This window comes from Phoxinus phoxinus (genome assembly GCF_949152265.1).
Source record: "Phoxinus phoxinus genome assembly, chromosome: 11".
NCBI lineage: Eukaryota > Metazoa > Chordata > Actinopteri > Cypriniformes > Leuciscidae > Phoxinus > Phoxinus phoxinus.
Window position 1 is genome coordinate 17,834,008 of NC_136886.1, and position 14,114 is coordinate 17,848,121.

Here is a 14,114-nt window from a genome sequence, read left to right on the forward strand (position 1 = left end):
GCTCATGTAAATAATTTTGTATAGGTTTATAAGTTTATTCAGACATTAAACAAACCAATAAAGGCACGATGCTTACGATGAATATTGATACTTCATTACACTTTAAGTAGGTAAGTAAATAAATAATATACCTTAACCATATATACTCTAATGTCTGTGGATGATATAATGAAAACTTAGTTAAAGATAGATATTTTAAAAAAATAAAATAATTCTCTTCACTGACAAGGGAGTTCGGATTCGTGAAGAATCATGGGTACCTTCGCGGACACCGTAGAAGTGGGAGGACGAAACAACTGTTCAGGGTGGTTTGTTTTGAGAAAAGAACCGCGTAAAGAGACCACGGCCTTGGATTGATTTGCTAACCAGTGTCAGTATTTCCTCTTTACTGTTCCACATTTTCAGTTGTTTTCAAGAGCCATGTCTTGCAGAAGAGGAGCTTTGATTGTTCTGGAAGGAGTTGACAGAGCCGGGAAAACCACGCAATGCCAAACACTAGTGCAGGCGTTACAGCAGAGCGGACGACCGGCAGAAATAATGCGATTTCCAGGTGAAAACCAGCCTGTTTGTGGAGCTTGACCTAGACAGACTATGAAATAATAATAACGTGATAGTGAAGCATCCCGTAGTATTTGAAGCTCTTGTTTATAAACATTGGTGCAACGCTTGTGAAATCAATAGGACATATACACAACACATGTAACGTTATATGTATATAAAATAACAGAAAACATAGCCTACACCTATAACTAACTTATAACTGGCAGCTCACTGGGTTTTGTTTTCATGTGCAGTGTTTGTATTTCATGTACTGAGGATGAATTGTTTTCTACACAGACAGAACCACTAAGATTGGTCAGCTCATCAATTCATACCTAGAGAAGAAGAGTAATCTGGAGGATCACACTGTTCACCTGCTGTTTTCTGCAAACCGATGGGAAATGGTGTAGGTTGTCACTCCAGTTTTACTAATACAGTAAAGTGCATGCACAGGAATGTTTCATTGATGTATCCTTCGACCGATCTATCTGTCAACCGATCAGTCCGTTTTCTAACTTCAGGCCTCTGATGAAACAGAAGTTGGAACAAGGGATTACTCTAGTGGTGGACCGCTATGCGTTTTCAGGAGTGGCTTTTACTAGTGCCAAGCCTGTGAGTGTTATTGTTATACTTTATTGTAAAAAAAAATGTCTTGGTGTATAAAGTATGTTCATATACACTACCATTCAAAAGTTTGAGGTCAGTAAGATTTTTTTTAGTTTTGAATTGGGAATTTTAAAATCAAATTGATTTAGTGACACTAAAGACTTTGTTGTTAAAAAATAATTCTTTTTTTAATATAAATACTGTTATTTAGAATCTTCGTTTCAACAAAGAATCCTACAAATATATATTATTTTCTACCAACATTAACATAACAGTTTTCAACATTGATAGGAAGAAGAAATGTTAATGGTTTCTGATGGATAATATGATGCAGGGCTGTAGAAAATTCAGCTTTGACATCACAGGAATAAATTACATTTTCTAATATTAAAATAGAAAAGTTATTTTAAAAGATTTTCCACAATGATTTACTGTATGAGTTACTGCAGCCTTGGTGAGCATAAGAGACATCTCAAAAACATAGGTAACATTTTACTATAAGGTTTCATTAGTTAATAACTTTAGTTTACATGAATTAAGAATAAACATGAGCATTTATTAATCTAAATTAATGTTAATTTCAAAATACATTAAAATATAAAGTTGTTTGTTAACAATTAATGCACTGTAAAATAATTTACAATGAACGACTATTTTTGTAACTAACATTAACAATGATTAATAAATAATGTAACAAAGGTTTTGTTCATTGTTAGTTCATACATTAACTATTGTTAATTAATGAAACCTTATTGTAAAGTGTAACCAAACCATTTTTACAAACCCCAAATATTTTTTTTAATGTAGTGTATATTCTTAAAATGATCATTAAGTAATTTTACAGTTTTTTTTTTTTTTTTGGAACAGTTAACAGGATCTGAATCCAAGCAGATGTAGAGACATTCATTTAGTTGTTTTACATGTTCAGGGCTTCTCTCTGGAGTGGTGCATGAAACCAGACGTGGGCCTTCCAAAACCAGACCTGGTGATGTTTCTGCAACTCAATCCTAGTATGGCGGCAAACCGTGGAGAATTTGGAATTGAACGGTATGAGACGAGCGATTTCCAACGCACAGTTTCACAAAGGTTCGAAGAGCTCATGCAAGATTCCTCAATCAACTGGAAGGTGATTTACTTAGTGTAATCCTAATTATTGTACATTTACAGTAGGTAACTGTCTTTGAATTAGTGTAATATTGATCTTTTGTCTTTCTTCGTCTAGGTGATTGATGCTGCAAGGACCATAGAAGAGGTGCACAAAGATATTAAGCTTTTGAGTGAAGACATCCTCAGTTTAGCTGAGAATCAGCCAGTTGGAGAGCTGTGGAAGTGAACAGATCTCCACCTGCTCTGAAACCTTAAACTTTTCTTTTTGTTTTTCTATCACTGTTGAACAGTGAAAAAAAAAAAACTAAGATTTTTTTCTTTTTTAATGATTAAATAAATATTCATAAAATAAACTTGTGTATACAGAGATTTTAAACATGAAGACAAACTCATTCTTGTATAATTACACGAGCAATCCCACCCAGTCTGCAAATGAACCAACCTTCCTTGGCTGTCATTTACAATTTGACACAGGTCCAAAATTTCACTGACTTCCATTGGTTGAGAGTAAATGCTGAATCAAATTTGATTAGCAGGTCTCCAAACCGAAACCATAAAATGTGTTATGGCAAACCTGTGTTTAAGTTAAGGGGGTAAAAAGGCACCATATCACTTAAAAATTAATCTATAGCGTTAAGACTCAATATGGATACACGTAAATGCGACAAAGTACATACATACTGATGGTCCTGAGTGCCTGTGACCATGAAACCTGACCTCGGCTCACTCAGGGTGACAGAGCAGTCAGTATAGCTGTTAAAGAAGAAAGCTGTGTGTTTTGACGCAAGTGACTATTCCACAGTGGCCTTGGACGTCAATGAGATTCTTCTCTTTCCTCTGAGGAGGCTTTACCACAGAACTCTGAAAGTCTGGCAAATGCAACTGTTCCTCACAAAGACAGGATTTCAAATTCTTCATCCTCAGAATCAAAGAAGCGCTCGAGCCGGTCCGAATCCGAAAATTCTGTTAAGGAAAAATAACACATGTTGTGTATTTATAAACGTAAATCTTATCATTCGAAATCTTTGAACGAGGAGTATTAGAGATTACCTGGAGTAAGATTAATTACATCGGCGCCAATTAGATGAGATGGCTGACTGTCTACTAGTTCAAACATAGGAAGACCTCTACAGTTAGAAACCTGTACAAGGGAAAAACAAAAGTGAACAGTGAGCCAGAGGAACAAACATGAACGGAGACTACGAAAGAAAAGAAAGAAGCCATTTTTGTCTTAAGTACCTTACGAATCTGTGCACACCAGTCATCAAAATCATCCTCTGTTTGACAGAAAAAGCCCTAATGGACAAAAGTTGGCATAGATGATACTGTTATTCAAACGAAATTAATTTTTAACAACTATTTACCAATTTAATCCCAAGGTTTCCCAAGCTATTTAGCACTTATACTCTTGATATCAGGCAATTGAGGACAATGGAATGATAATCTGAGAATAAATACACATTTCTCTTTAGCAAATAACAATACTTCTATATACATCTGCAGCAGTATAATGTGAATACAGCCATTACTCCAGTCTTCAGTGTCACATGATCCTTCAGAAATAATTCGAATGGGTTTATCAGTTGAGTACTACTAGGTGGACATAAAGGATACTGAAATGAGTTTTTTTTTTTTCAGAATCAATCTATACTTACAGCAGCAATGGAGGGGTCAAGCTCACAGATGTGCATTCGGCAGGGAGGGTGCTGGCAGTGGTAGGAGTCGTCTGGGAAATGAGCCCCTTCACTTGGGTCCACAGCTGGCTGAGTTGTATGGGGGTCTAGATAAATGAGCTCCTCACCTGCAGGGCGCCATCAATAAGACAATATAATGAAGCCGTTCAAAACACAATATGCTGCCATTCAGCATTTAACATTTACATAATCTCTACTACACAGATAAACCTCCCAGTAAAACAGTAGTGCTTCTCAACTCATTTTACATTGGACATGAAGTGGCGTCCCAACACAAAATGGTTTGTTATACACAAATTTTATTAAATTAATAGAGTATTAAAAAATATATTTATAGCATTAAGCACACAGATTGGCAAACCATATTTAAATTAATGTAGTCTGGGTTGTACATTATTTCAGCATACAGAGTTAATATACTATTTAAGCTTTTCAAAATTGAGGATGACCCTACTTGTACATGTTAGCATCTGCCTAATTCGACTAGCTACCAAGTAAACCAGACGAATTTGCCGTAGATATTGATTCGCACGCGATAGTTGGTTCTGCCAATCACAAAAGGTATGGGAAATGTTCACTAATTTGGCCATCCAAACTACCATAAATGATAAGCTGCACCTATTTTTTGCATTTAGTATTGTTTATTTTTCCGTCATCTTAGATTCTCATCAGAAGGACCGGTAAACCATTTTGCGTCACGAGCCAACAGTTGAGAACAGACTTTTTATAGGTTTAGAAAACCTGCTCACTTTAAGAAAAACCTGCTCACCTACAAAGCCAATGAAGTAGTGAGCGCTGTTTGGCTTTCCACCTATTACTCCTAAAGACTGAGGCATCATGAAGCATTGCTGTGGATAAGATATGAAAATAAAGCCCAACACTTGGCAAAGCTGAATTTGCTAAAGCTATAGTAGATTACATTTTACATCTATTCATACATCAGATTATGTTGTAGATTTACCTTGAGTGGTTCAATATAAGCTTCATTGATATCACTGAGGCCCAGTCTTAGAGGAATCAGCAGAACAAGGGGTTTCCACAAAGCCGTCTCCTCTTCTGCCAGAGCACAAGCCCCCTCCAGATCACCATTCATCTCCCGAGGCTCTTCTGAAACCGCACATGCACCCCTGTCGAAGTCCAGCCACGGCATACACAGCCTCTCTACGGACAGCCAGTACAAACATCCATTATCAAATACCTTGGTCATTTATTGGCTAATCAGGACACTTAGGACAATTGTGAAGTCAGAATTTCCTTCTCATGTCCAAATCTTCCTTACACTAAAAACATCTGATACACACATAACGGCACAGTCCTGTAAAAAAAGGTACAGTAGTACAACCTTGATAACCAACACGGTTTGTGCAATTTCGCAATTCTCCAAATTTAGACACTTTGACCAAGTTTCAAAAGTCATTAGGCATGTTCACATTTGCAGTAATTGACTCTTCGCAGGGAGCTTGATTGACAGGTGATCTGACCAATCACACTTTGCCATCTGCCATTTTGTCTGACAAAGCAGTCAGGAGAGTTAGTAGATTAACATGGGAGGATTTCAACTTGAAAAACAGTGTACTGACGCCTTTCCGCGGTAAAAACAACATTCCTTATGTTCATTCATGTTTATTTGATGCTACAAATTAACTAGAAGGAAGAGATGATCGGTTCACGAGCAGCTTTAACTGCGGCTCTACAGCGATCTGTCAGACACATTAAAGAGCCACAAAACGGTTTCTTTTAAAAAAAATTACAAATTTGAAAGGTGAGACTTTGTTTAATATGTTTAATATCAAAAGTAACCAAAAAGTAACCTGGTCGGTCCTGTCTGTCAGTGTGTTGTCAGTGTCCTCTTTGCTCCGCAATGTATTTTTCACTGCGTGAGAACATGGTGTGGCCTGAGAGCGGCGTAGCTTGTCGGACATAGCGACAGTATTTAAGGGGGGCGGTTCTTTGTGAACGGTCAATTGAGCTACGGTCTCTGTCCAAGTTACAAAAGATTTCTATGGGACAACCATCTTCAAGCTACTGCACAAAAAAAGAGCTTTTGGGGAAATTGATAAAGAAAAAGCTGTCGCCTGTAAAAACAAAAGGCATGAAATAAAGCCCGGTGGTTTGGTTAAACTAAAGTAAAACTTTTGGCTCAAACACAAATTTGTTTGTGTGGTGTACAATCTAACACTGCACGTTAGCCAGGTAACACCATGCCCACAGTCAAATGCGCTGATGGTAGTGTTATTGTTATATTACTGAGGTGCTTTTCAGCAGCAGGCACTGGCAGTCTTCTTAAGATTGATGAATGCTGCTAAACACCTTTTCCCAGAAAGTATAAACTAAGGACGTTTCAGTAGGGCAACAACCCAAAGCACACTGCCAGAGTAACACTGAGGTGGCTTAAAATGAAGAAAGTGATGCCCTTGAGTCAGTCTTGACTTCAATCTCATCCAACATCTCTGAAAGAATGAACTTGAATGAGCAAAATGAAGAGAGACCCAAGGCTGATAGTTGTAATACATCTAAAGCTGGTTCAACAAAATACTAAAGAAAGGGAACAAATACTTATCTACTGGCTAATTAACAATAAAATTTTAAAATTAACATTCAGTTATTAACTTTCAGGGGTTTTATTGAATATAATTATATTTATGTTTGGGTGGCAAAGGTGCAGTGGCAAATGATTTAAAAAATAACAATAACATTTTTGGTTGTGGAAATCATTTGTGTTGAGAAAAAAAAGGCATTGTAAAGCAGATCAATCAATTAATTTAATTCACCTAGAAAAATACTTATTTATTTATAAAGCAACTTTGATGAAAATGTGTTCTAATTGCTCTGTTGTGTACTAACCCGAATTTGCAATCAAAAACAAACACACGAAAAGAATCCACTAATCAGGCATCACAGCTGTCAAAAGAGGCATGTCAGATTGTGATATTACATAATATACATGTATATATTGACTATATATATAAATAAAAATTCTGTCATCTCTATCTTTATATTCTTTCATGTTAGCCAGCACAAGTCATACAGGTTTGTAACAACATATTTGTCATTTTTGGGTGAACTATCCCTTTAAAGGTGCTCTAAGCGATGTTGGGTGACGTCACTTCTTGTTGACGTTCGAAGTATTGTCAAACAAAACGGAGGCTAGCTAGACCCTCCCTTCCGTGATTCCTTCATGTGCACGCACACTAACCCCCCAACCCCCACCCCCAAATCATTCTTGTCATTCTTGCCTGGGCTGTCTAAAGAGACTGTGTTAGCTAGCGGATAGTGAGGAGATGTTTGCTGTATGTGACAAAAAATGTTTTGGTCTAAAAAACACGTGACATCGCTTAGAGCACCTTTAAATATACTGGCTAATTATATAATGCTTTCAGCTACTAATAAGAGTAAAGTATAGTCAAATCCATTCCACATAATCCACTGTAAATTAGTGCAAAAGAAGGCTGCAGATTGCATGTGGGCACTATGAAAGAAAACTCACTGATTTCCTCTATGACCACAGTATTGTCCATAGCTACATGAACTGCCAGTCGGCTCCAGGAGTCAAATACTGCCAGTTTCCTAGATGGGCATAAAAGTTTAGATGGGTTTATTCCAATACAGCAAAGCACAATAGTTTATTTAAAGATTACTTAGATTCAATAGTCTTTTACAGTAATATTTCATATGACAAAAAATTACTTATATATATATTTGAATAATAAAAAAATAGATATATTTAATTTGAATTGGCCAACTTACTTGAGTACCTGTGCCACTGTATTTGGACCATACCATTGGCCTATAGACTTTCCCTCACCTACACCCATCTGAGCTAGAAAAAGAACAAGCCATGTCATTCACAGTAATTTAGTGATTTACAAGAGGGCTGTCGTGATAAATGTTCCTTACGCCCGTTTCACACATACTCCGTATGCAGTGCGTTTGAGGTGCGTATTTTTTTCCGCACCCATGTTAACAGGTTAGAGCTTTCACACTGCACGCGGATGCGGTCCGTTCCAGGAGCGGTGCATATACAGCAGTGCAGCGATCGTTTCCGCACAGAGTCTGTTTCTGCTGTGCTGCACGCGCTGAATTAAAGTGACAGCGCATGGTTCGGGGTCAAAATGAACACAAATTGACATGAAAATTTAGTAATTTAATCATAAATGGATTTAATTAAATAAAATGTAGTAATCTCACCATAAATGCATTTAATTAAATACTACTATTTTTCACAGTCATCTTTTTACTTTAAGACTGGGGTAAAGCAAGGAAAACTACAATTTACTTTAACAAGGCGACATAATGAACGACACTCGTCTCATTCGTGGAGGTGGAAAAACAAGTTCTTTGTGACAAGCAAGATTTGTTGTATAAAGATTTAAATTATGCAAAAGAAAAAGGTATGAGTCTGCCGTTTTTGTCAATTTTTAGTTTTAATTTAAAATGTTTGCGATTTTAATATACAAGTACCAGTACATGGTTAAATATGTTACCACTTGCTTAAGCAATTTAATCTATAATCTATATAGAAGTAATGCATTGAATAATACATGTTTAAATTGTGTTTAAAAGTGAATAGCCTTCGTCTATTAAGAGTGTATATGTGTACAAAGAGGATTGCAATGCTGACCACACTTTTTTTTTTTAAAGGGACAATAAGTAGGAATTACTCCCATCTAGTGGTGAATTTGTATTTTGCATTCAAACTAATTTTGCTCTCCAGCGCCTCGCTTTTTCAAATGCGCATTGCATCTACGGTAGGCGATATGTACCAAAAAGCTTTGACAGGATGTCTTCTAATAGCACTTCGTCGAGTTTTCCTTCAGGTGAACGTGTGTTATTTCAAACAAACTGCAACATGACAACAAACAAACGAATGTTACAGTATGAATTACTGACTGTGAAAAACATGAAATATTGTAGTTATGCCCAGGGTGCGATTTGTGAAAAAAAAAAACAGAGGGGGGGGTGTTTTGAAACATTGTTATTCATAATTTATTTATATTTGTACTCTAATAGCTTACAGTGTCTTTCCCCACACATATGAACTGTGATAATGCAATAACGTTAACTTTACATCGCGATGCTGAGCTACAGTGAAATGATAGAAAAGACATTATCTGTGATAGCAATTCGCCTCATTCGCGTGAACTGGAGTAGAATGAGGCTCGTGTCTACCGCGCCGCGCTAAACACCGCGCCGCAGAACCTCTAGACGCACATAAACGCGCCTTTACATTGACTTAACATTGAAATCACTCGCGCCAGACGCTCAAGAGTGAGTGAGTAATCATTTTTAAATAAAATTGACTTTAATCAAACCACGGATCCGTGATAAGTTTTGTGATCCGTCTCGCCACTATGTAGTAGCACTATGACCACTTTGAGGGGAGGATAAATTTAATTAAGAATAATTAAGAATAATTAATAATTAATTATTTTAATAAAAAATAATAAAGCAGAGGCAGGGATACATTGACCAGAAAGGGGGAAATCCCACACATTTTACGTTCTATTTTTGACTTTTTTGGTGATGATGTTTTCTTCTCCTGTGGCTTGGCATATGTTTGGTCCATAATAACAATGCAATCCAGACTTTTAAACTGGCCGGTGCAGTTTCAAGCGCCTCTCACTGCTCTGCACCTGCGTTTCTGCTGGTTTCGGCTGGCTCTGAACGAAAACGCGTTGTGGAAACGCGTTGGCTTAGTACTTTTTGTCCCTCTCTGCTATTATAGTTTTGCAAGATGGCGGAACTACATGGAAGCCTCCGTGGACCTACCCGTCCCATGTATATAAAGATAATAAATTCTTCATTTATAAGGATAAGTCAGATAATTGGCCGAGGTATTTGTACACCATTGAGGATATATTTATGAATAAAAATATTGATTTTAGATAATAAAATACCTAAAAAGATACTTAGTGTCCCTTTAAATAAAAGTTTCTGATAACTTCTGAATTTGAAATATAAATAGTGAGTAAATGTGTTTGTGGTACAACCGCGGATCAGTTGCGCACTGAAAACGCACGCAGCATATGTGAAAGCACTATAGCGCGTGCTGCTATAATGTTGCTGTTTGAGCATAAACAACATCTGCCAAGTTACAACGCTCAAAGTTCAAAGCAAAGGAAGATATTTGCTTTTAAAGAAAAGGACTACAACAAACGGCTGGTAGGGACTACACGACATTCCTCCCGGGTTAGTGACATCACCAACCCTAAAATGTACATAAACCCCGCCCCCGGGAACACGCAGTCCATGTTGAGAAGACGGAGAGTTGTTGTAGTCGAGTACATTTGTGAGTCAGCTCAAACTTTAGCATCCGTCTTTTCACATGCAATAGAAAGTCACTCTGTGTGCATCTCACAAGAGTTCCTATACGAGCGATTTATAGATTATTATGACAGAACATCCTAATTGAAGAGAGTTAACTCCACATCAGCAACATAAATTATTCAAATAACCATTCAGAGACGTCCTGTTTCATTCTACATGTTGTCACTTCTTCTTGAGTCTCTCCATCTTTGTCTGACTCTTTTTTAACATTAAAGGCAGAACAGTTTCTGTCATTTTAGTGTGTCTGCCTGAGGTAATAGCAGCTGCTAACAACACACACACACACTCTGGGGACATCAGAGATTTATTTTACATCTTGTGAAAAGGGCATTTTACCACCCCTTTAATAATCCAAACACTCTGAATGAATACGCAGGAGAATAATGCAAACCACAAAAAGCATAAACAAGAACTGAGAAAGAACAACTGAAACACAGGGCTATATAAACAGGGGTAGAACAAAGGAAAGTAAACTAGACATGTGAAACTAATACATAACTATAGAAACAAACGAGGACATAATAAGTAACCAACGAAACTGAAACTAAACAAAGCAGGGAAACAGGAACTAAAAGAAACAGAACAGAAAGTCAAAATAAGGGTCCATATAACAGAACATAAACCTGACAATAAGCTAAGCTTGTTGGGATATAACAGTTAGTCCCGATCCTCGAATCTGACTGGACGAGAGGCTTCCTCTGCTGATATTTCACCAGTATCAGCACTGCTTGTCTCTGCGTGACACCTTCTAGACAGGCAGTCAGTGCAGTTACATTGTTAGTCCACTAGGTGGCCGGAAGAGACTGTCTTTGAGTGAGTCATTATACCGTTCATTCAACTCATACGTTCAAATCCCTGATTCATTCAGGAATTAAACAAGGTGCTGACATTATTTTAACTTTGATCATCACTTTACAAGGCTCAACTAACCAGTTGCCAGGCTGATAAATAACACTGGTCACTTCATAGAGACCAGTGCTGATGCCATTCATGGGAAATAACTTTAAACATGGAAATAATGCTACGACAAAGATATCGCTTTCCTCTTCGGACATGGCAAACTTTTTTTCACTAATATATGACTTGACCTGAAGAAAGACAGACACAGGTAATCGCACGTGCTCAATCGATCTCTCTCTCACACTTACTTTCTATTTAGGCTTATTTAGTGCAAATCTACAGAGCCTACAAATCACAATTGTAGACAGACTCTTAAGTAAAAAAGAGCCATTATGTGGAATTACATTCTTGTTATCATTATTAACTTATGTAAAATTCAATACACATGCATGAAGTGTAAAACAAGAAGGACATATCCTTATGAAATAAATAACAAATTGTGAACATCGCGGTTGCGGCGTTTGCTTGCATTCCTCTGCGGTTGGCTTGTCAGTATCGCGGTACTACAATATTGTGGTTATCGCGACAGCCCTACATTAACACTATTCCAAAAATATTCAAGCAGCAGTTAGGTAAGGAGTAGTACCTATTTGATGGATGGAATAATAGCTGTCCTTCTTGTCAATGAAGGCATTGAGGATACTGATATAATCTGCTCTCTGCCGCTGACCTGGAATCCATCTCCAGTCTAATAAAACATACAACACACATTATATCTCAGATTTCAGCAGACCTCATAATCACCAATCCCAGTTTTCAAATCCGGTAGCCTTACCTCTACCCAAGTGCCTGCAGACCAAGGCCTCCCCAAGAATCATCTGTCCACATCGAAGCATGCAGCCCCAACCAGTATCTGAAGTGGGCCCAGTGCCACCTGCAACATTACTTCCATTAACAAACCAACCTAAACAGATTTATCTATCCGTATGAATAATTAAATGCAGTCCTTGGACGGTAAGAATAGGATTGACGACTTTGACTCTCACCAATTGGCTGAAAGTTCTTTCTGTACGTGAACCACAAACGTGAGGTGACGTCTGCCAGAATATCATCCTTCTCTGGGACACAAAGAACATCGTGTTACCAACAAGAACCGAACACAGCAGCACAAAACCTTCAATGTCTACCACTTTATTACCTGTTAGAGCACTGAACTGCTTTCCCAAAATCCAGACAGGCTCAGAGGTCTCCGGGAAATCTTCGATCTCTCCAAAGCGCAATGAGTCGTATGTGAGAGTAGCTGTTGGGGGGAAAGCCAATGATCAACTGGAAGCTAAACCACTTACAAAGACCAACAGAAATATAAAGAAATCATTTGTAAAAAAAAAAAAAAGACATAATTTAGCACCTTTTTAGTCTCTTTAGTTGGCCTAACCATTCGATGCAAAAATATATATAATTATCACAAATGAAAAAAAAAAAATCTTAACATTTTACTTATAATCACTGCCAATCCAATCAAATATGATGTATTTGAGGGAGTTTCACATCTGTCAAATTAAATGCAATAAACAATATTGTTTCATGAAAAAACATGCAACAAATAAAGCATTTATTAATCAAATATCATTTGTTACGGTTATTTATTATTTTACATATACATTTTAACAGTTTCAAGATTTGTAAATTAACCATTTTTTATAATAAAAAATGAAAAATGAACTTCGATTACTACTTAATTATAATGTATTGTTGATTGATACCTAATCCATTAACTAATGTTAAAAAACTAAACAGTATTGTAAAGTGGCACCTGATTTTTTCACCCACCAATTTCACTGTACCGCTGTGTAACTGTGTGTGTATGTGTAACTTTACTTTGTCTCTGAAGTTTCATTCTATGTAAAACGGCTGTTAAAGGGATAGTTCACCAAAAAAAAAAAAAAAAATACATTATGTTATTACCTGTATGAGTTTTTTTTTTTCTTCTTCTGTTGAACACAAAAGAAGGTTGAGTAACATTCTTTAAAAGTTCTTATTTTGTGTTCAACAGAAGAAAGAAACTCATACAGGTTTGGAACAACTTGAGGGTAAGTCATGACAAAATGTTCAATTTTCGGTGAACTATTCCTTTAATTGTAACGGATGTCATGCATCAAAGGGTTAAATACATGGCACAGTGCATAAAAGTCCCTGTGATAAATGTTACTGGCAAACAGATTATTATAGTAGGCAGAAATTTGATAACAGACGACACGGACAACCTCCCAAAAGCGTCCACAGCCCAACAGTATCGTTCGTGCGCTGGAACGCTCATATAATGCTCAAAAATGCAGCTGAATAGACTCTAAAACACAGCCGAAACAGGCAAACAGTTTTCACGGGTGGCCGTGGCATTTGGTGCAGTGACATCTAGATTAACAGACAAAACAGTGTCCATCCCTCATCTGACAGCAGACTGTTCTGTTTTACTGTCCAGTTGGCAGCAGTTGGGACATCTATGTACCATATTTAACGACAAAATCCCAAACTGTAGAGGCGGCCTCCCCAAAAACAGGCGCGTAGGTGGTTGTCGAAAGAAGAATGTTGCTTTTTAACAATTTCATGACATCTGGGCAGATGAGCGAAATATAAAACAAATTGTTTTCCTGCGAATTTCTTACCTGCATCCATCCCGACAGTGATTCAGCCTATCTTGTTTGTTGAGTGTTCCTTACACTGTACTGACCAATACGAAGTCACTTCCGCTTTGGTCAGAAAGCGTAATTTCTGCGGTAACCAATCAGATACATTCTATGTGTTTGGTGTTGTTTTTAACCAATAGAATTTATTTTAAGGCGGGACGTGTTGTCTTCTCTTGGAAGCAGATATAAACAAGCTAGAGTAATAAAGAGTTGTGGAATGTAACGCTACATAAATGTACATAATCAGTATTGGCATTACTCTTAGAAATGTTTTGTGTTTTGAATTTGATATTTATCATCAAATGCCGGGAAACAT

The 14,114-nt window shown here is 37.1% G+C and overlaps 2 protein-coding genes across 3 annotated transcripts; one reads left to right on the forward strand and one right to left on the reverse strand.

Annotated features, from left to right (window-relative positions):
• The first annotated feature begins 244 nt into the window (after positions 1 to 244).
• Positions 245 to 2,504, forward strand: dtymk (deoxythymidylate kinase (thymidylate kinase)). The gene is made up of 5 exons (XM_079627915.1): positions 245 to 550; positions 838 to 946; positions 1,062 to 1,152; positions 2,075 to 2,272; positions 2,369 to 2,504. The coding sequence occupies exons 1-5, from the start codon at positions 421 to 423 to the stop codon at positions 2,477 to 2,479; spliced, it is 639 nt and encodes a 212-aa protein (XP_079484041.1). The 5' UTR covers positions 245 to 420; the 3' UTR covers positions 2,480 to 2,504.
• A 575-nt stretch (positions 2,505 to 3,079) lies between these two features.
• Positions 3,080 to 13,862, reverse strand: atg4b (autophagy related 4B, cysteine peptidase). 2 transcript variants are annotated; one of them, XM_079627911.1, is made up of 13 exons: positions 13,778 to 13,862; positions 12,313 to 12,414; positions 12,161 to 12,232; positions 11,950 to 12,048; positions 11,761 to 11,862; positions 7,695 to 7,767; positions 7,435 to 7,514; positions 4,909 to 5,108; positions 4,717 to 4,795; positions 3,909 to 4,054; positions 3,493 to 3,549; positions 3,304 to 3,394; positions 3,080 to 3,216 (listed from the first exon to the last, which is right to left on the reverse strand). In XM_079627911.1, the coding sequence occupies exons 1-13, from the start codon at positions 13,785 to 13,787 to the stop codon at positions 3,143 to 3,145; spliced, it is 1,185 nt and encodes a 394-aa protein (XP_079484037.1). In that variant the 5' UTR covers positions 13,788 to 13,862; the 3' UTR covers positions 3,080 to 3,142. The 2 variants fall into 2 exon arrangements, with proteins under 2 accessions (XP_079484037.1, XP_079484036.1); XM_079627910.1 differs by having other exon boundaries at positions 13,621 to 13,782.
• Between the last annotated feature and the right edge of the window lie 252 nt (positions 13,863 to 14,114).